Genomic DNA, 22,987 nt, shown 5'->3' with positions numbered 1-22,987 from the left:
CTTACCTCTAGTCTGTTTCAATTTTCCTCATCTGTAAAATGGGAGAAATAATAGCAGTGACCTCTCAGAATTGAGATGGATGAAATGTAAGGATGAAATGAGATAATATTTATAAAGTACTTGACAACTTGAAAGTGCTCTATAAATGCTAGCTATATTAATGTTATATTATTTTTCTAACTGTATCTGGGAACCTATGAGCCATTTGGTGACCCTCTTCTGGACACTGTCCTGAAGGTTGGTGCTGAATTTAGACTCAGATTTAATGCAGAGGAGCTCACAGGAGGGCCCCAGATCTCCAGGGACAGGTACTGGTGGCCTAGGGTGATGCCATTGATATGGAGCTTTCTCATTTCTTATTTTGGAAGCTACTGCATGGCATTGCCATAGTACAGACAATCTGATTATGCCATGGTTTCCCATTTCACATCATGGTTTAAGATAGAACTTATCTACTGCAGTGGCTACCACTGGAGCCCCACGAAGAAAAAATACATATGTGTGTGTTTGTATATATACACAATATATATGTACATACATATATAATGTATACATATATGCTTCTCCCTTTTAAAAGAGAATTCCTTCTGGCCTTTTGATGACCATAAGGAGTTTGTTGAGGTGACTTGTCTGGGGACCGGTGAAGAGCCTGCCTGACACCTGGGCACTAGCAGTCAGTAGAACACATGCAAGTTATTTGTCTTTAATGTCCCAGACATGTTTCGGTGAAGTTCAAACTAGCCCATGGACAATAGAGGACAGGCTGTTAATTTAAATCTGGACTTTGGAGGTTCCAAGAGGGCTAATTTAGGCTAGATTTTAAAATGTAAATAAACAGCAGTCTGCCTTTCCATTAAAAATGAGGGTGTTGGGTTTCTGTGTACTTAAGTCTTTAAATAATGTCGCTTAGCTCTTGCCAGGGGGCCTGACAATCTTTAAGAAGGGGGCATCTTTCAGAATCACAAGTTGCCTGTGGAGGGGAAGCTAAGCAGTGGGGGTGGTCTTGCCTTTGTTCCTAAAGATGGCTTCTTATCAGCCTGTCTCATATGACATGATTATAGTCTGCAGACTACATGAAGCCAGGAGAGATAGAAAACACTATATAAAACAGGATTCAAGAAGATTTTGACAGGAAAGGACATTGGGACAGATTTAGTCTAGAAATAAATGTAAAGGTTTATGCCATGGCTCAAAAACTCAACTTCATAAATACAACATTGGGAGGTACGGGCGGACAAAAATCCCTCTGAAAAGAAGACATGGAGGCTTTAGTGGACAACAAATTCCACATGAGTCAACAGTGTAATAAAGAATCCAAAAGAGCTAATATCATTGGCTTTAGGCATTCATAAGGGCATGACATCCAAGAAGAAGAAGGTCATTTTTCCTCTATATTCTAGTCCAGCCAGATCACATCTGGAGAATGACATACACTTCAAGACACCACCTATTAAGAAATGTATTGAAAAGCTAGAGTATCCAGGGGAAAGCCATCAGGATGGAGAAGGGCCTTGAGTTGTGTGACCATGGAACAAGTCATTTAGCCTCTTAGTACCCCAGGCAACTTTCTAAGACTTGAAATGACAGATAAGTTACCAATCTTTGTCTTTGCAAGAGTTTCTGCACTTCAGGTCCCTTGTAGCAATGAAATCCCAGATTAGTTGGGAAAGGAGTACCACAGCTGGTATGAAAATAGCCTAGATCTTAGAACCAGAAGACCCAACCTGTAGTCCCAACACTGATTTTGACTGTGGACAAGACACTCTGACCACTTTGAACTCCAGTTTCCTCAACCATAAAATGGAATAAGAGGTCCCTATATTCCTTGTCTCATGTGGTTGTTGTGAGGAAACTTTGTCAACCTTAAAGGATTGTAGAAATGAAAGGCACTCCCAAGAATGAGAACAGGTGGAATTGCACCAACATCAGAGTGTCTGTGGCTGTGTCTGGGCAACATTAAAAGCTCCAGATCTTTCTCTAAAATCTTTCCTCTCTGTAAAGGGACCTTTGGGAACTGAATTCACAAACTGAACTTGCTGAGAAGTCTAATTTGTGGTGGCAATTTCAGGTTTCCAATACACAGAATGTTTCTTTAATGTAGCCATCAATAATTTAGAAGCCAACCAGTCTCTTGGGAAATAAACTACATTAGAGAGTATTCTAGCAAAGTCTGTTTTTTTCTTTCCAAATACTTCCCAAATACAAGTAATACTGACTCTGATCAACATTTTCAAAATATGTGGTACAACTGAAAATCACTGGACTTGGAACTTGAGGAATTAGCTCCATGTTTCAGAGAAGAGCTTAAACCCAGGTCTTCCTGATTTCAAAGTTGGCCTTCCATCAACCATACCACCCCAGGTCTTCTGTGACCCCTTTCCATCCCTCAGACCTACGATTTTGTCAGCATGGGGGGACTCCTGGTATAGCAAGCTTCAGTGCAGATTGGTAGCCATATATAATTTATAAACACAGATAGTTGCCTTAGGCTCTGAGAGTTTACGTGATTCATCCAGAGTCCCACAGTCAGAATATATCAGAGGCACACATTGGAAGACTGTATTCAACTCTGGGCACCACAGTTTAAGAAGGGCATTAATAAATAGGGGAATGTCCAGAGGAAGGCAACTTCCTGCTAAAGAGACCTTGAGTCTATGTCATATGAGCTTGAAGGAACTAAAGATGTTTAGCCTGGAGAAAAGATGACTCAAAGGGGACACAATAGCTGTCTTCAGAGATGTAAAGGGATGTCACGAGGAAGAGGGATTAGCCTTGTTCTGTTTGGACTCAGAGGTCAGAACAATAGAGGGAAGTGTCCGAATCCAACGTAGGTTTGATGTCAGGGCAAACAGCACCAACTTCCTAATAACTGGGGCTGTCTCAGAGTAGAATGGGCTCCCTGGACATGTGATGGGTTCCTCTTCCTTTAAAGTCTTCCAGCAGAACCTGGATGCCTACTTGTCAGGTATGTTCTACCTGAAGATTTCTTTGGTGTATTTCTTAGAGTAGATGGCCACTGAGGACCCTTTCAATTCTCAGAATGTCTGATGAGCCTCCAAATATTTGTACACAGCTATGATCTACTTACTGTATGAGGCCATGGAAATGAGGTAGGGGTGGAGGTTATTATGTACCATGGGCATTAAAGAAGCCTTCTGAGAGAAGGTGCCAGTGAAGTTGGGCTTTAAAGGCTGGACAGTGCTTTGAGGGGTAGAGATGGGGAATGTGAATGAAAGCCTGATAGCTCAGTTACCCTAAAGTAGGTGCTGACTTGCCCCTAAGGCATGGAGTGATATGTTCAGTTCTAGATGCCACATTCTAAGAAAGCTGTTGATTAGTTGGAGATCATCCAGTGGAAAACACAGATGGTTAAGGACCATCATTTGGTTGCTGGTGGGGGAATGGCAAGTGTGACTTTAAATGTTGGCATTTCTAGAATCAAGGAACCCCTCTGGATGAACTGTCTTTCCAACAGTGCCCCAACATCATTATTGCTCCACATCTTAGAAGTTTGTCTGTGGAAACTCTGTGCCCCCCAAATCCAATTCCTGATTGCCAGCCCCCCAGAATCTCCTTGTGTTTTTGTACTTTAGTGAAACTGGGCTCTCAGTGGTCTATAACCCTCCTTCCCCGGGGAAGGATGGCACCATTAATGGCCTAGCAACCATTTAATTGTTTGCCTTATGACTTTGTGAAAATGAAATTCCAATTCAAATATGGAGGTGTCATGGGAAACAACATGTGCACAGATAAGTGAGCAGCAATATAATACCATGGAAGGAAGAGTGGATTAGTTCAAATCCCAGATCCATCACTGGGATCTTGGTCAAGACACTTAATTCCTCCGTTCCTCAATTTGCTCACCTGTAAAATGACGGGGTTGCACTAGATAACCTCCGAGGTGCTCTCTGGTTCTAGATCTATATTCCTATGACCCTAAATAGGTAGAGTCATCTCTGCAGGAGTAGACTAAAAGCTGGGGCCTCTGGAAAGGCTTCCTGTAAGAAAATGAAATCTTGGTGATAATGGGACCTCACCCATCTTCAGAAATAGATGCCAAGCTCCTCCCTTTCCACCCCCAACTTTTCCCAATTTTGACCTACTCTTTCAGCTTTATGGTTGGAGAGGAGACAATTTTCAGGGTAGAAATAGGAGATTGTGAAATCTTGGGTTCCTAGAAAATCACTTGACCTTGAAGCCTAAAGCATTGGTAGTGGCTTTTGGCTTGGCTCCATGTATCTTTTTTAGACCTTGTCACATTTCCCAATCTCTTAAGTTGGGGAAGTGATGGCTTTGCCACAGAGACATGTGACTAGCTATTTCCTCCTGCTCAGTGCCTTCCAGTCCAGGCTCACGATATTCTTGTTGTGGCCATCCCATGGCAAGGCCAAACTAGCACCTAGTAACCCTTTGGCTGCGTTACATTCTTAACCTGGGTCCATAAACTTGTTTGAAAAATACATATATTTCGATAAGTGTATTTCAAATGTAATTGACTTCCTGCATGATTATATTATTTTACTTTATGAATCTGAAACATTATTATGAGAAAGGTTCATAGGTTTCGACAGACTGCCAAGGGGGTCCAGGACACAAACAAGGTAAAGAATTCCTGCCCTGGTAGAAGTGGTGTCAGTTAAATGAGTCTACACACAACTTTGGTTCCATTTCATGAATACTTTTTTAAAAAGAGAGAGAGAAGGTGTTGTGGCTGAGCTCAGACCCCTTGGATTGTACATATTTCATCCCCAAGTAGATTTTTATGGGAGAGTCATAAACCCTGCAAACGGGTTTATAATGGAAAATGCAACTTAACCCTCACTAGGGCTGTACCAGTGCACCTTACAAGGGAGCATTTTGGAAACCCCCCAAATCCATGTTTCCCAAGGGCCACATCCTGGAGAGGAAGGAGCGCTATAACCCTTTCATTTACTATAAATACCTGGCCCAGTTTATGATGATTTGATTGGGTTAAAAAAATTTCCCCCCATCTCGATTTTAATAAAGCAACCTACTGGTATAAAAGGATTGCAGCTGGCCTTCTCGGCCATGGCCCCCTGGTCTCTGGGAGTGAAATGAGCAGCCTTTATAACAGGCTTCAGTTTTTAGAAGCTGGTTAATAAAAAATAATTTCCTTCCCTTTGGACTTGTGCATGGAGCTGAGAAATGCCTCCCTAGGTCAGCAGGGAGGCTGTCATCGGGGAACCAGAGGAAAGCTAGATAGAAAAGTGGGGGCCTGGGGTTTTCTCATCTAACATGCACTTCATAGAATGGGTGGGGGAAGGGAATGTCTCCTCAGTCCCACAGAAAGTGAAATTCCCCTTCTCAATCACCTTTCTTTTCCATAATCCTAGGATAGCATCCCTGATCCTGGGATAATCCTGGGATAAAAGTTGGGCCAAAGGAAAAGCTTATGGTACCATGTAGATATCAACTAAATATAGGACTTGTCCTATGGGGATGGCTCCAGAGGGCAGAATCAGAAACAAAGGGTAGAAGACAGAAAGAGATAAATGTAGGCTGGATAACTAGAAAACTAACAATTAGAGTTTTTTTCAATTAAGAAATGAGCCACCCTTCCTAGACGACAGTGTATCTCCCATCATTGAAAGTCTTCCCCAAAAGACTATCTGTCTCCCTCTTGGATGTGTGGTAGAGGAGAAGCTCCTTCAGGGATGGGTCTGAAGGCATCTGAGGACCCTCCCACCTCTGAGACTCTGTGATTCCTTTCTCACCCTTGTCTAGAGGTACTCAGGAAGAGCATTCTTAAATGACCTTTTCTATGTCCCCAGGGGAAATCTCAGAAGGAAGTTATGTGAAGGTGATGGGTGACTTAATCATAGGATGATATAATGAGCAGGAAGCATGAACATTTTGATAGCTGGCATGATTAATGTGATCCAAGACATCTTTGGGAGGGACAAACAGACCTTTGTTAATAGAGCTTTATCTTAACCACTTGTGAGGAGTGAAAAGTGAAGACACATTCTTGATAGCAATAGTGAATATGGCCAGAGTCTCTCTGTCATATTTCCTTCCTCCATTCATTCATCACTTATTTCTGGAATACCATGAACACCATGTCTCCTATAACTCACATCTATATTTTCTTTTTTTTTAAGTAAAAATAGCGTAGTGATTTTAAAAATATTACAATCATTTCTGAATATGCCTCCTTGCCCTTATAAGTATAATAGAGGAAACCAACTAAGCAAAAGCAACAGAAACAGGACTTTGACTGATTACGTAATATTTTGTCTCTGCAGCGCCCCCGGCCCCGGGGAGGGGTGCTATATGTCAAGGCAAGGCAGGTGAGTTTAGTTAACTGCATTTGAGAACTTTAATTGTCTGTCCTGGCTATTCAGAGATTAGTTTTGTTTTCTTTTAGTGTCCTTTCCATCCACGTTACTAGTGTCTGTGTATATTGCTGTTCTGTCCTATTTTGCTTTGAATCCCTTCATGTCAATCTTCATGTTTCTCTGAATTCCTTACATTTACTATTTCCTACAACACAGTAATACCCAGTACGTCCCATAATACCATCATGTTCCAGAGTTGGTAGGTGTCTCTTCTGTGTTTTTTGGAACAAATTTTTCATGGAACTGTGTTGATATTAGGGTTCCTTTTCCCTCTTTAGGTTCCTAGTGATCTGCCTGAAAATATTTAAGGATCACAGCAAAGTTTTAGCATGCAGCTGGGCTTAGGGCAGTCACAGAATGAAGACTGCAGTGAACAAGAGAGAAAACTCTTTTTTTCTTGGATGAGATCCACGACTTCCCAAGTTTTTGGTAGATAGGTTCCTTCTGGAGAAACCTTACCTTTTGACTGAATTAACTGACTGGTTAACTTTCTGAGAAGGCCTTTATTTGAGGGTAGATTAAGGCCTCTTGTATTGAGTGGTTTGGGTTGTAGTATTTCTCTTTCTTTCTTTCTTTCTTTTTCTTTCTTTCTTTTTTCTTTTTCTTTCTTTCTTTTTTCTTTTTGTCCTTTGAGGGATGGGAAGTTGTTTGTTGTTGTCAGAAATTGTAAGGACTTATCTTTTGGATGTGATCCATGAATTCATTGCCTAAAGGAGGGAAGTGAGGCTTACTGAGCTCACCTCAAGGTGTAAGAAAGGGATATCCACAGGGGAAAGAAAGATCCTTTCCTCCTCTCTGCCTTGGGATATCTGTGGAGTAAATGCTGGGCTTATCCCAAGTGGAAGCCAAGGTGAGGCAGGATGGTGTGAGTCCTGAGGACCAGGAGGCACCAGTGCTTCTGCTCTAACCAGGCAAATTCAAGGAAATATCCCAGGGATGATGTTGTGTTCCTGCACCAAGGGTCAGAGCTTTCAGAAACACTGGCAAACAACCACAGTGTATGTAGCTCAGAATCAGGAGCACTTGGGTTAGAATCCTGCCTTAGAGACTGACCAGCTTTGTGACCTCTTAAGCCTCAGTTTCTTCATCTGTAGAATTGGGGTAAAAATAGCATCTATCTTCCAAGGTTGTTAGAGTCAAATGAATGAACATATATAAAACACTTTGCAAACCTCAAACTACTCTATAAATTACTATTATTCATTTTGTTTTTATTACTCACTGGGGTTAGGCTCCTAAGAGAAAACTTAAGGAGAAGACACGCTAGCTGTCTTCTACATCTGAAGGACTAACTCTCAACATTAGAATTAAGCTTTGTTCTCTTTGGCCCCATTGGCGCCACATGGCTTTCTATTGCTGAAAAGGTGATAGGAAGGGGCCCTGGGAACTGGGTGGGTGGTTCCCCGGGGAAGATTCATGCAAGCGCATGAACAAAGATTCCAGAGAATTGGAAACCAGCAATGGCCATTGCATTGCTGGAGGATGTGCTCCCATCCCGCAGCGCACAGACATGTTAGTGCCTTTTGAAGAACCGGTCTGCCTTCTTCCTTTTCTAGATTTTCTGGAGGTACAAAATATTTTATTTTATACTATTGTGCAAAAAGTCCCCTCCACCTAAGATCTAAATAGGATCCCAGGTCTAGAAGTGAGGCAGCTCAGAGGTCATCTAGTACACCCCACTCATTTTACATATGAGGAAACTGAAGCCCGTGGAGGGAAAAGGGATTGTCTATGATCATGCAGGTAGGACGTATCAGAGGTAAGATTTGAATCTAGGACTTGTGACTCCAGAACCCGTATTCTTGCTTCTATACTGGGCATAATTTGCTACTTCACCCTGATGGCCTCTCAGCTTAAAATGTGATTATTAATTGGAGATCGTGGTCATCAGAAAGCCCAAAGCATCTCCAGCCAGAGGCTGGTCCTAAGCAAGGTCGGCATGTGTGACTGGTGGCTCCCTGTGCACCCGGGGAAGCCGATCAAGTGACTGCATTGCTGGATGAATGCTGCGTTAACTCTGGCATTTGTCTTTTAATTTACCATTAGGGAAGCTGGATCACTTCAGTCAAACAAAAAGAAAAGGAAAAAGTAAAGATTCCTCCTGTCTCAGTGGGATCTTAAAAATTGATTCCTTAATGTGGCAATAATTCCTGATATAACGGACTGAGTTGGGCTTAAGACCAAGTTTTGAAAGTAATGGACTACTTAGGGGTCCTTTTGACTTTGTCATCCCCTAGGAATGCAATAAACAGCATTCACCGGTGCAGTGGGAAGCGAGATGGCGGGATAGTTGGTTCTCAGCTAAGTACTATGGAGTCTCATATTTCTTAAGTGACCTGCCAGCAAAGAGGTTGGATATTTATCCAAGAATTTCAATGAAAATCAAAATTAGCCCATCAGTGAGGAGAATGCCCTCCAGTAAAGGTGCTTTTAAGAGCGCCTTCTTGTAGAGTCACATTCCCGTGTCAACTAGGGCTACCTCACTCATGTGAAGTAATGCCACAGAAATCCAGGCTGGGTGCCATGGGGAGGGAGGCATGAACTTTTCCACCAGAGCTGCCCAATGGCATTGGAAGCACATACCTCCACAAATTCATGGAGATCATGAAAGAAGTTTCTTAGGTCATTTTTGGACCTTTGAATTTTCAGAACCTCTATACCTTTCATAATGTGAGAGCTTGCTTAGTTGACTCTGGGCTTCTTGGCGACCTCTCCCCTTATGAGAAATTGACCGTGAGGTACAATATCAGGTGGGTTTCCACTCGACTTTCTAGAGATTTTGCCGCCCAAGTCTTAGAAGCAACAAACAAAATTAGGCACAAGGTTAGAGTGCTCAAGTTCTTATTAATTGGCAGGTTAAACTTTTATGGGTTTCTGGTACCCTGGTGATACACGACTATTAAAATTTGCAGGTGGTTCAAGGGGTGGGAGATGTGAGTTCCTGTGCTACGAATATATCATAAAACTCTGTATTTCATGTTGTGAAAGTGGAGACTTTAATACTTTTTCCCCATATAAGCTGATTAAGGAATCTTTATGGAGCTCATTAACTCCATGGTGTGGTGGTTTTTTTTTTTCCATTGAACAGTGAAAAGTGTAACACTTATCGAGAGAAGCCTAAAGTAGAATAATTAACCAACCCGATGATTCTCTCACACTAGCATAAAGCTCAGCAGATCCTGCTTTATGCACCTCACTTCCCACCCTCAGATGGATCTCCACACCAATGGTTTGTCCTTGTGGGCTGGTCCAGTTACTTTCTTCAGACACAGTGGCAATTTCTGAGGTGTGTATTCAGAGAGTAATTTTTGTTTGACTCGTCAGGCATCTGTGTTTATGGAGCAGCTGGGCTATATTGGAATGGTCCTGGATTTTATTATATGCTTCTCATCTTTCATCTGAAAATCACAAGAGATGCACCACGTCATATTACGCTAGCTCATCTGTTGACTCTGGTTTGGAGTCTCGCTCTGGGAATATAATGTGAGAGAGGACTGATAGGAATATAGAATGTTTTGAAATGATCTTTTCATTTTTTTAACAATAGCTAAATTAAGATCCCCACCAATCTAGGAACCAGCTGCTTTCAACTATCATAATGGTTTTTTGTTTTGTGTGTAGGGAGATATCAAAATGATCAGTTTCTCTTCATTAATTCTTTGTTAAGATACTCCACTTTTCTTTTTATCCCATGAAAGTATTTTTATTTATTTGTTTAATTTCTAAATCTAAGTTTCTCCCTTGCCAATTTTCTCAGAAACAGAACATTGACTCTTACTCTCTGTGAATCAATCACAGTGGCAGAGTAGGTTGGGTACTCTGAGGAGGGTATGTTCAAAATACCCTTTTCTGGGAACTCCGTTGCAAGAGAAACTGGGCTCTTTGGTTCCCCATAACGCCATCCATTTGTATACCATGCTGTGGATGAAAGTCATACCTTACCTTAGTTTCTTTCAGTTTTAAAAATGACTGGTTCCTCACTGGATTAGCACTTTGTTCAGTCTAGTCATTTTTCAGTTGTGTCTGACTCTTCATTACTTCATTTGGGGTTTCCTTGGCAAAGGTTCTGCAGTGGTTTGCCATTTCCTTCCCCAGATCACTTGACATATGAGGAAACTAAGGCAAACAGAATTAAATGACTTGACTAAGATCACACAGCCAGCATGTGTCTGAGCAGATTTGTAATCAAGAAGATGAATCTTCTTGATTCCAAGCCCAGCACTCTCTCCACAAAGAGTAGGGGCTAAAAATGGTGTGGTAGAGTACAAAGGGCTTTGCCTCTGGAATCAGAGTCCCCGGGTTCAAATCCCACTGGATACTTGCTACCAATGTTAACCAGCCTGAGTAATACAGCATCCTGTAAGCCTCAGTTTCCTCATATGTAATAGGAAGGGATTGGTCTCGACTGTCCCTTAGTTTCCTTCCAGATCCAGATTTATGGTCCTGTTATCTTATGAATTGAACAAGAAATAAAGTAAAGTTGGACCCTGAGAAAGAGTGTGAAGGGACATCCACAAGTAGCAAAGAGCACACTAGGTACTAAGAGCTATAGGGAGGTGACTGGAGAGGCTTCTATAGTGAAATTATCCCTCCAACTTGTCACAAACACTTCTCTCAATTGAAAATAATAACTCTAATTTAGAGAGCGCTTCAATACTTTCCAAATGTCTTATGTCTGCTCTCTTGGTTGATTCTTGTAACAATCCTGACAGTTAGTGTGATATTATGATCCACATTTGACAGATAAGAAAATTGAGGCTCAGGGAGATGAAATGATTTGCTCAAGGACACACAGCAAGTGAATGTCTGAAACGGGATTCAAGACCAGGTCTTCCTGACTTCAAATTCAATGTCAAACCCATTATGCCATGCTGCCCCATTGCCCCTCAAACAATAATCTGGTTATCAAAAATGCTGCAGTACCATGTTTTCATGAAGTATAACTTTTGAACAAGAACATGCTGTTTTCCTTTATTAGAGAATTTCATTTTGTTGTTTAATTCTAAGAACTCATTTAATATTGCTTTTTAAAAAGGAGAGCCATAGTTAAGAGCTAAGATTCCAAATGTCTAATGTGAAGGTGTAATGTGAAGAGAGATCTGAGCCCAAGAGGTCCATTTTAAAAAGTGCTCCCCTTCCCCTCCCTGCCTCAGGATGCCTCTGGTTAAGAATTTCAGGTTACCAAAGTTGGGAGTCTCTTTGTGTCCTGATAAAAGACCAAAGTTGATATAAGAGATGGTAGGTATTCTGAGGAAGCCTGGTCTCTATAAAATGAACATACCTGAAAATTCCCCAAAGGAGTCTGTGGACAGCCAAGGCAGCATTAGGAAAATGGGCTGGCAGAGTTAGTTTTGGCAAAAGTCATGTTTGTGGGAAGGGTGTAAATGAGCAGCTTCATCTTTGGAGAGGGAACCAAAAGTCCTTAAGGATGTATTTGGGCATCAAAGGCTAGGTTTAGAAATCTCCCACCAGCCAACTGGAAAGGTGCTAAGCTGCTCTACGTGAGTCAATTTGTGGAAAGCTTGGGTATTAGTGATTTCAAGGTGCTAATGAGCAGCCCATAGCTCAGTAACTCAGGGCTCAGGATGCTGCCCCTCCTCCCCCAGTGCATCCTGATTAGAGAAATACCGGTCTGAGTTAGCCAAATAGTCATGAGAGTACTGAGTCATCCAACTGAGGTTGTGTGACCCAGGGCTTGTGGTCTGAGAGGAAGAGGATGAAAAGAGACGCAAAATAGAGACGTGGCTTCTGAGAAGTTCGGTTGGAAGGCATCTCAAAGGTCATTTGATCTAATTCTAACTTCTACACAATCCCAGCTTCCAGACTACCAATGGGCTAGAACTGACTGCCTACCTTGTTCTCATTTTGGAAAGCTAGGCCATTTGTTCTTTATACCAAGCCCACACTTACTTCTTTGCAACATCTATCCACTCTTCCTGCTTTTGTCCACTAGAACCAAACAGAACATGTCAAATCCCCCTGCCTCAGGACAACCCTTCAGACACTTGAAGACATCTATCAAGCCTCCAATCACTTTTCTCTTCTAGAGTCTAAACATCCGGAGTTCTGTGAAAACGTCCCTAGTCTCTTTTTGACTTTGGTCACTACCCTCTAGACACACTTCAGATTGTCCATGGCACCCACCCAGAGCTGTCCACATTACTCTGTATGTGTTATAACCAGGACAGAAACTATCCGGGCTGACAGTTCTCTTTTTCTGTGCCCTGGGTTTTTCTGAATGCAGCCCAAGGTAAAATGAGTGGTTTTGGTTGCCACATCCCATTGATGAGTAAAGTTGAGCTTGCAGCCACCGAAATCCCCATTTTCCCCTCATACAAACTAATAACTAGGCATGCTTCCCTTATCTTTTAGTTGTGTGATGATTCTTTGAAACTAAACATAGGACTTTACGTTTATTTCATTCAATTCTGAAATGGGGAAGAAAACCCACATACACATATATGAAAAAAGAGTCAATAAGTGCATTTTGGGGGGAGGAATCAGGGGTCTTCATTAGTGTAGTGAATCCCAAGCTGAAGATACTTCCTCCACCAATACAGACTTGCCATCTGTTCTGAAACTTAGTTGAGAAGTTACTGGTGCCCTGAGAGGTTGTGCTACTCCACAGACACAAGTTGGGTTGGGTTATAACTCCCCTTGGATCCTGTCACCAGAATGTGGCAGGTTCCAAGCTTTGTGCGTCAGAGGAAGGGAGTGTTTGGGCTATAATAGGTCAAGTTTTGGCAGGGATTACTGGAGAAAATCCCCATGGCTAGTTAGGGGAGGAGGGTAGAGTGTAACCTATCTTCTTACCCTCCAAGTAGAGGCAACTGGGGGCATAGTGGGAGAGCACTGGACCTGATGTCCAAAAGTCCTGAGTTCAAAATTGACTTCAGACCCTTAACCAGCTATGTGACCCTGAGCAAGTTACTTAATGTCTGCTTCAATTTTTCATCTATAAAATAGAGATAATAATACTACCTATGTCTCAGGATTGCTGTGAGGATTAAATAAAATGATAATTTTAAAGTTTTTAGCACAATGCCTGGCACATAGTAAGCACTATTTAAATGTTAGCTATTATTGTTGTGTACATCTTCTGTATGTATGTTGCCTATTTACATATATGTATTACATATGTAACGTGCTTAGCCCAGTGACTAGCATATGATAGGTGCTTAATAAATGCTTATTTCCTTCCTTCCCTTCCTCCCCTCCAATTGGTTGGCCAAGATCCTTAGTAGCCAATCCATGACCCCACTGGGATCAAGCCACAGCCCCCACTTTGGAGACCATTGATTCATACCATTATCCCTCTTTTGCAAATTGTCATAGGGGAAATTGAGGAACAGAGTGCTGAAAAAATTCTGGCAAGAGACAGGTTCAAGTGAACTTAATTCAGGAAGCTTCCTAAAAGAGGGGGGGAAATTAGACTTGGGAATTAGCAGAAAATAGAAAGAAAAGCATCCCAGATTGAAGAAATTATATTCATAAGGGTATATTAGTTTGAAAAAGGCCGATGTAGTGAAGTGCATTTGGGCAGATGGAAGAGGTGGGTGGTGGGTAATGTAATAAAGAATCTTGTCAGAGGGGTTTTACCTAGAAGAAGCCAGGAGAGACTCTAGGTCAAAAGGATAGTATGGTCAACATAGAGATGTGGGAACTGGGATGCTCTGCAGAGTCTAGTTGCTGATTGTTAATGATAATAATGGGAACATTGGGGTGGGATAGCTATATGAAGAGGAGGAAGATGGATTCAACAATGTTCCCATGTCCTTTTATTTATACGAAACTTCATGTTTGATCGTGGAAATGGTAAGAGAAGAGCATGTCTCCCTAGTGAAAGAAAATGGATTCTCTAACAGGGAGCCCAGAATTAAATCATAGGAGGCAAACAAGGTGAATAAGCCTTTGGTAAATTGTACGGTGCCATCAAAGTAACTTCCAAGTTTGAGAAACTTAATAAAATGTTAAGGTGCTATACAGAAAGATCTAACATGACATTGGGAATGGATTCTTAGCAAAGAAAACCATTGATATCCATCTGTGAAAATAGGGGCAAATAACTCAGAAGAAATAATAAGATATTCAAAGCTAAATGAGAAATAGCATAATTCTGCAAGATCAATAAGGGATGTCTAGCCACTTGACTCAAGGATGTATAAAGAACCGCACAGCCCAGCACTGGGTTCTGGCTGACATTTACGACATGGAAAACTTAAAAAACTAAGGGCATATTGGGGAGGGGGGCAGCAGGCAGTTCATAGTTGCCTAAAAGCTGTTAACTCCAAGGTAAAGTCCTTAGAGAGGCTACCAACACGTTTTGAAATTTCTGTGTTTGCTTTGAATATTTTCCATCAGTCAACAAGTATTTATTAAGTGCTTACCATGGCATTGTGCTAAGCTAATATTGTGTAAATAATATTACGAGTGTTGTGCTGAGCCAATATTGTATAAACATACTGTTGGATGAGAGATTGAAATGAAGGTTTGCACTTTGGACAAAAATAAAACCTGAGGAAATTCAGGTTCAAAGAAAACTCAGTGTCAAGGAGGAAATCACAACTACCAGTGAATGGAGTTTTAAAAATTGGAGTTCCCTCCTGCATGCACACATTTATAAAACACTCATGATAATGGAGAGCTGTCATCCAATTACGCTTAAAGTTTTGTAAAAACTTACCTCCCATGATCTCTTTCATCTCTTTTGGGCCACACAACCACCTCCTGAGGTAGGCACTGTGGACATTATGACCTCCATTTTGCAGATGAGAGAATTGAGGCTTAGAGATTAAGCAACTTGCCCCTATAACACATGTCAAAAGTGAGATTTGAAACCAGGCTTGTTCTGACTCCAACTCTAGCTCTCTCTCTATTCTACCTACTGGGCCATGTTGTCTCATGAACAATTTTTAAAGTCTTTGAGCTACTTATTTCATTACAGTAGAGCCTTGATCTTCTTGTTCAAAAAAAAAAAACCATAAACCATTAAAATATACCCATAATGCAGAAATTATTGTTCATCATAAAATTTCTGAACTGTCATTTGATATTTCAAGGGTTGAGCAGTTACTCTAAAGATTCCACTGTTCCTTTCAAAACGAAGGTTCACCTTTGTGACAGCTTTTCATTTCAGTCTCTTGAAATCTCTGGCCCTCCTCAATATTTAGCTCAAGCTCCACCTCCTACCTGAAGCCTCTCTGGATTTCCCCAATCATTAATACTCCCCATTTTGAGGTTACTATGTTCATGTTGTATTCGTCGGTTTGTGTAAACATTGTATCCCTCAGAAGAATGTAAGGTCCTTCCAAGAAGAGGTTGTTTTAAATTTTGTTTCTGTATCTCCAGTACCTAGGACAGAGCCTGGAACATCAGTAAGTGCTCAATAAATCCTTGTTGATTGATAGCTATTTCAGATGCTTGATTTGGAAATTCAGAAGTTTGGATGAATGTGGCTTTGTGGGGGTTGCTGGTGAGACAAGAGAGGAGAGGATGCAGTCACCAATCTCTGGGAAAGGGGGAAAATGAAGCATAGAACTTTAAACTATCAAAATAATGACAGGTGTTCACAGATAGATGCCCAAGACTAAGTGTTATCGCTAAGGCAACCCTACAGCAGAGATTTTTCAGGATGGTTGCAGTTTCAGGAAAAGAAAACACCATATCTTTGTTGTCCTGCCCTGCTTTCTCTTCCCTTCTCCTTTACTGATGCCCTTTGTATTTACATTATAAATTTGCAGAAAGAAAGGTATGTTTTAGCATAATTTCTCTTGACCGTGATTGACTATTACAATTACCCAGCAGATAATGCATATTTTAAATTAATCTTTCCATAAGAAATAGCCTACATCCGACACAGATCCAGCATTCTGATTTGGGTAATTATGGGGAAAATGATGATCAGCATGAATGAAGTTTTCAGGGAAGCGAGATGCATAGAGGATGAGAGAGATTTTCATGACTACAGAGAATAATTACTCCCATTTTATAGTACTTTTAATTCATCAGCATGCTTTCTTCATATTAGTGATTTAGGTGGCATAAGTATTTATACTTTTCATCCACTTTGTTTTTCTAATACATGTGGTTTCTAGGTGTGAGAATTACTATAACTTAAGTATTTGAAAACAGTCAATATTTTTAAGCAACTAAATCTGTCCTTCCTACTGAAAAATACTTACAGTATTTATCCTGATAAAATACTTTACCACACAAATAAAGTATTTAGAAATAGGGGCTCTTCTTAAACAAGTGAACTGTCCCTCCTACTAATAAAAACTCTGGCAGTTTTATCAAGTTCTTGTGTCTTCTGTGAATATATTTATTCTATGCCTGTTCTCTGTGAACCATTTTTTGGTTCCTGCCATGATGGGGTCCTTTTGATTTCAGGCGCAGAGTTGAGAGGATGATAACTGGCACCAAGTGGCTGAAGCAGTTTCAGAGCCCTTTGAAGAGGGCAGGCACTGAGGGAGACAGACATTCCTGAAAGCGTATGACCCAGGGGCATAAAACTTTCCTTTTTCTAAGATCTCTTAAAGAAATGTTTTCATTTTTTATAAATGTGTTCTGGTTCCTCTGTGAAAAGCAGTGCTGGGACTGAGCCTGTGGGCTGGTTCATTAAAAATTACAAGCCTGCATCATTCCCACACCAAAAAGCCCTGTGGAAAGCTCCTGCAGTTTTGGGCCCCCAGGTTGACTTCCCCTGACTTCTGTAGGCAGTCACCTGTGGACTCCTGCCTCCAAGCCTGACTGTGGTCAGAGGCCCATCCTGCTTAGGGGCAACAAAAAGGGGTTACTATTCTAGAACATGTTGGAAGCCCCAGAAGACATACCCAAGAAAACTGTTCATTGTTTCCAGGAGAGGGAAGAATGGCTACACTCTAGAATGTTGTTCAGGAGTAAACAGTCATTCCTTAGGTGTCATTTTCCCACACTTGGTACGTCACTGATCTGGTTTCTGAAAATGAGTTCTTTATTTTGCAATATTGGCAATACTATTTCAGACCAAACAATGGGTGTGCTGTTTGTATTGATTCACTTGGAAAAAAAAACTGAACCCTCAGAGGGTTGCCTGTTGTGGATTCAGGGGTTAACAACATGGCAAAGAAGCACTAAAGCTGAAGGCTCCTGTGTCCCTATGGAGGGTGGGGGGAGACAGACGCTTCTTGGACAAAGCCAGCAGGTATTGATCTAAACATCATCCTTATTCTCAGTCTACATCTCTCCTTTTCATTGCTCCAACCTGTCTGCTTTCGGTTTCCTCCAAAGGGAAACCTTTTAACCTTTAATTTATATTTTAATTAAGTCAGGGGGGTTGTACCAGGGGTGTGCTCTGTAAGTGCAAAGACAAATATGTGAGTTAAGGATAGCATCCCCATCATCTTCACCACCATCACCACCACCATAATTATTCCAATCAAACTGTCTTAGTGTTTCTTCCAGGTAGCCCTACATCTTCTATCTCTGGTACTTTGCACAGACTGCCCCCTCCATACCTGCAATTCCTTCTCTCCTCACCAAAGTTTTTTTATCTTCTTACTTTCCTTAGCAGCTCAGCACCAGCTCCAACCTCCTATAAAACACTTTCTCTGATACCACTGTTATTAGTACCCTCCCCCAAATTAATTTGAATTGACTTTGCATATATTTTGAATTTATTTAAATATGTTATTGCCTGTCCCATCCCACTCCAGTACAATGTAAGTTCTTTGAGGACAGCAACCATTTTGTTCATCCTAGTAGCCCTAGTGCCTGGTACATAGTTGGCACTTAATATGTATGGAATGAATGAGCAAATGAATGAAATTTATAACTGGTTGTTATTGGATCAAAATGCATTTGTGGGCTCATTAGGTTCCTATGTTTTGATGGGTCATCTAGGAATGATTAATCATTAGATTATTTTAAATCTTAGTCAACGGACCAATTTTCTCCTTGGTACAAAGACCTTATCATTCAGTAGAGTCACTGGCATCTGATACCAATGGCTGTACCTGCCTAGATGAGCATCTAAATTGAAAAATTCAAGAAAGTGAAAAATCATCGATTTTCCCAGAAAATTGTATTGCCGTAAATATTGAAATAGCTCTGAAGGGGATAATTACCTTCAGCTGAGATTTAGGGCAATGAGTATATTCTTGGTTGTGGGGGTGAGGGGACAGGGGGGACTGTAAGTTTTCAGCAAGTACTTACTTCATCAGTAGAAAGCAAGGCACACGGTTGTAAGTAAGCTTACCCCTTTTTCACATTTTATTTTTGCTATGCCAGATCTGAAGAATGGGAAAGTGATGGATGTTGGGCTGAGCAATCATACCTCTGTTGAAGCCTGCCTGCTAAATTGAATTTGGGCCTTCCTGGAATTCATCAGAAGTAGACTCCCGGGCAATGGGGATATGTAATTAAGGAGTTTGGAGGGGGTAGATATTCAATTTTCAGTTATTGCTAAGTGACTGGCACCACAGTCAGAATTGGGAAATATTGTGAGGATCCAAGTCATTTTTGTGGATTAGGAAGATGAAAATGGCCCTCATTGTATCATACCCGCAGTGTATCAGCCTAACGCTGAGGTGGGGTTGGGATGTACGCCCAGCAAACCTCCAGTCACTAGGTGGGCTGTTTTTAATTACTGTTGCTGCACTACAGTGTTTTCTTTGGGATCCATGCTACACAGGTTGTAATGAGATCCTTTTGGTACTCCGGTAAGTTTACCTTCTTGAATGGGAGTTGAGTGGGGATGAAGGAAGTGCTACTGTATTCACCGGTGGATTGGACCCCATCTGGGGTATGATGTTGGCACTAGACACCATTTCTTAGATCACAAGCGTGATGCCGACCCACCTTCTCTCCCAGCACTCCCTCTGAGTTGGCTCACTTACCCAACCGCTTAGCAGGTTGGAGGTTCCCATATGGGCAGCCCCAATGCTACACTGAGCTCTTGAGGCCCAAGGGGAGTGGCTACTCTGCTGCTATTTATTGTTCACTGAAGCTCCCAACCCTCCGCTATTTGTTCAGTCATGTCTGGCTCTTTGTGACCCTTTTTGGGGTTTAATTGACAGAAATGCTGGAGTGATTTGCCATTTCCTTCTCCAGTGCATTTTACTGAGGAAGAAACTGAGGCAAACAGGGTGGAGTGACTTGCCCAGGGTCACACAGCTAGTAAGTGCCTGAGGCTGGTTTTGAACTCAGCTCTTCCTGACACCAGGTCTGGCAATCTATTCACTGCCCCACTACCATTATAATTCTCATTTGACAAATTAGCCTAGATGATTTCAGAAGTATTTACTAAATCAAAGGTAAAAGAGCCCTAATAGCAATATGATAATGTATTTGTAAATCTGGGCCACACTCTCCTCATAATCCTCCACAATGTCTGTGGAGAAGAACACGTAAAACCTGACAGAACCATGGCAGGGAGGCACATACATAGCTGGGTAAGCCCCAGGTTTGGCCTCAGTGTCCTTGGTTTCCCTCAGAAAGAGTCTGTGCCATGCTCCAGTTACAAGCAGAAGGATGAGCAGGGCAGGGAGACCAGAGACTGGAGCAGAGAAGGACCAGGTGGAGGAGCTGGGGCTGTTTATCTAAGCAATGGCAAAGCTTAGATGGGAGCACTACCGGTGGCTTCAAATCTTTCAAAGATGGCAGAGACTTTAGATTCATTCTCTTTGACCACAAAGATCCTGCGGGCCATGGGTAGGATGGCTAGGGAGGAAGATTCAGGTCTTCATTCAGGGAGCATCGCGACCACTGGGAGCGGTCTCAGAGTGGGACAAGCTGCTGGCAAGTGGAGTCTTCATGGGAAGGCTGGGGGCCTCTTGCAGAGGATTGTGAAGGGGAGTATTATTGGACCAGATGATCTCTGAAGTCTGCTTCAGCTCTGAGGCGCATGTGACATGGCGGCCCATCATGTCATCTTCTTTTGAATGAATAGAAGCATTGTATCCCAAAGAAGGTACGGTAAGGCATCATCCCTTTGGTTCTGGACTCGTCACACCATTTCTGCAGTTTTGTGGCCACTTCAGCACCATGTTTAAGAGGCTGACAAGGATGGCAAAGGTACTCAAAACCTTGACATATCATGAGATGCTGAAAGTATTGGGACACGAAGCCTAAAGAAAACAGCATGGGGAACATGCTGTCAGTCACCTGAAGAACTGTGATGGGGAAAGAAGATTGGAAGGATTCTGCGAGGCCCAGATATGTGTATTTATGTGCGTTACATGGAATAGGTTCTTAAATAAGTGAATGTGTAAACAAATGGATGTCACAGGGAGACAGTCCAGTTCCGTGTAAGGAAAGGCATTAAATCATTAGAGTTGGAATAGGTTGTTTTATGAAGCAGGTGATGAGCATTCTGCAAGAAGAGGCTGACTGGCTGTCTATGACCCTGACATGTTAGCATGATGAGACCTCCCGCTTCAGGGCCCCTCCTAGAGTCTTTGGCATCTCCCCAGTGGCAAAAATATTATTATTGCCATTTTCTCAAGGAGGAAACTGGGGCTTAGTGGAGTTAATTAAGTGACTTGCTGACAGTTGTGTGGCTAAGTAGTGGCCCATTCAGGACATAAACTCCATTCTTCTGACCCCCAAGTCTGACTCTGGAAATTCCCCAATGACTCACCATGCTGCCTTTCTGGATTTGATGGGAGTGGACCTGCATGGCCTCTACCATGCCTGACCAACCCCACAATTCTGTGACTCAAAGTTAAGCCAGTCTTGGCCCCAAGTCCATTTTTGCTTAGTGTTACAAGGAAGGGCATTGGTGAGATGTTTTCTCCCCAGAAGAGGTCATCTAGGTGATCTGCTTGGGAGTAGCTATCAATCAATCACACAGATGTGGCGATGGGCCACCAAATGTTAGAACAGGAAGGGGACGTAACAATGATCAAGTCCAACTATTTCATGTCCTGAGTAAGGAAACCAAGGCCCGTAGTGGGGAAGCAGCTTGCTGTAGGTGGGTCATACAGTTTGGTGTATGAGCCAGGATTTGAACTCTGAACTCATCTTTTGACTTTAAGTTGAGTTTGTGTTATCCTACATATGCTTCTTGTCTTGTGTATTGGGCTTTTTTTCCATATGTTGGTGTGATATTGCCTTGTAGATAAAACTAGGAGGGGACCTGAAGTTCATATAATTCAATGCTGTCATTTTATAGATTAAGAAACTGAGGCCCAGAGAGAGAGAGAAATGATGCACAGGTGACAGTTAGAACATGGAAGAACAAGGATTTGAACTTGGGTCTTCTGAGTCCAAACACTGTCCACTACGTGCTATCATATTCATATTCAACAAATTTTTTTTAAATTAACCTGAAGGGAGAAGGGAAGAGGAAAGGAGCAAACATTTATTAAACACCTACTATTGGGGGCGGCTAGATGGTGCAGTGAAGAGGGCACCAGCCCTGGAGTCAGGAGGACCTGAGTTCAAATCCTGCCTCAGACACCTGACACTTAACTAGCTGTGCAACCCTGGACAAGTCACTTAACCCAATCCCTAGCAAAAATAAATAAATAAATGAAATTAAAAAAAAAAAAACACTTCCTATGTGCCAGGCATGGTGCTAAGCACTTTACAAATATTATCTTATTTGATCCTGAAGGATGCAGATAATTGCACTAGGCTAGAAGAGAGAGAATAACAAGTGAGATCCTCATGAATATACAGTCTGCTACCCTGAATGTGATATCATAAATAAGAAGTCCTAAGCGTGTAGTTAGGACCCACATCTTGTGTTCCTTGTGATCTTTGGCAGAACCTACTACATAGAAGTTATTCATCATTGGGATGATGGGTCAAAAGTTAGCCTTGGAGTCAGGAAGACCTGGGTTCCAGTCTTGCCTCTGATTTATTCTAGCTGTGGGAGCTTGAACAATTCAGATAATCCCTTGGTGCTCCCAGGAAACTCTCTAAGACTGTAAATGAGAGTGCTATCGCCCACGTGCGTCAATGGGAGGCAGTCTCTCAGGCAGAATCCAAAACAAAACACAACAACAAACCCATAAGCAAAAAATTAAAGCCCCAAATTATTTCGCCTCTTTGTCTTCTAGAATTACAAAACTTAACTGAAGCTGGAGGAGACCATCCAGTCATGCAGCAAGCTGCTTTTCAACACGAGGCAGGCAGAGGCAAAGGGATTTGCTCAGTCACACAGCTCATAAGGAAATACACCAGGATTCAAAGCCAGGTCTCCCGAGTACAAAGCTCTTATTCTCTCTGCTCTTGTTTAGATCTGTGGCTTTGATTCAAGTAGGTGTAGACCTTATTCCTCTGGACCTGGGGCAGATTGGAGGTGTCATATGGATGATACTGTTAGCCAGAGACCCTCAAGTAATTCAGAGGTCTGTCTTGACCAAATCTGCCTGGGCCGAATTCAGAGTTTCGCAAGAACCTTTCGTGCTTTACTTGTGGAGAACGTCACTGCGCTTTGAGAACACGTGCTTTCCCATTCAGGTCCTTGGAAGCGCAGGGCCTGGCTGCGGGAGGTTTGTAATATGGAGAGTGATTAGCCCCACAAACATACAAGCCTGGCGTTGCCTTGATTTACTGCCCTCATTCTTATTTCAAGTCGACTTGTAGACTTTATGAATCCACCAAAGATTGCTTTTGTGGAAAGGTTTGTGTGTTATTCAAGA

At 42.0% G+C, this 22,987-nt stretch overlaps 1 protein-coding gene across 14 annotated transcripts in view; it reads left to right on the top strand.

Moving 5' to 3' along the window:
• Window positions 1-22,987, top strand: part of HDAC9 (histone deacetylase 9) — a 698,100-nt gene that overhangs the window by 103,693 nt on the left and 571,420 nt on the right. For 11 of the 14 annotated variants that reach the window (XM_027872076.1, XM_027872082.1, XM_027872080.1 and 8 more), the window contains exons 1-2: window positions 2,878-2,965; window positions 6,267-6,311. The exons of 2 other annotated variants lie outside the window; for them this stretch is intronic. In XM_027872076.1, the coding sequence (XP_027727877.1) occupies window positions 2,911-2,965; window positions 6,267-6,311 (100 nt within the window). In that variant the 5' untranslated portion in view covers window positions 2,878-2,910. Of the gene's footprint in view, window positions 1-2,877; window positions 2,966-6,266; window positions 6,312-22,987 lie in introns of those variants that run through there. One more of the 14 variants, XM_027872078.1, reaches the window with a different exon arrangement.

Source organism: Vombatus ursinus, unplaced genomic scaffold (assembly GCF_900497805.2).
Source record: "Vombatus ursinus unplaced genomic scaffold, bare-nosed wombat genome assembly UNPS02014799.1, whole genome shotgun sequence".
Lineage (NCBI taxonomy): Eukaryota > Metazoa > Chordata > Mammalia > Diprotodontia > Vombatidae > Vombatus > Vombatus ursinus.
Note: the sequence above shows the minus strand (reverse complement) of the source record. Positions and strands in the feature narration are given on the sequence as shown.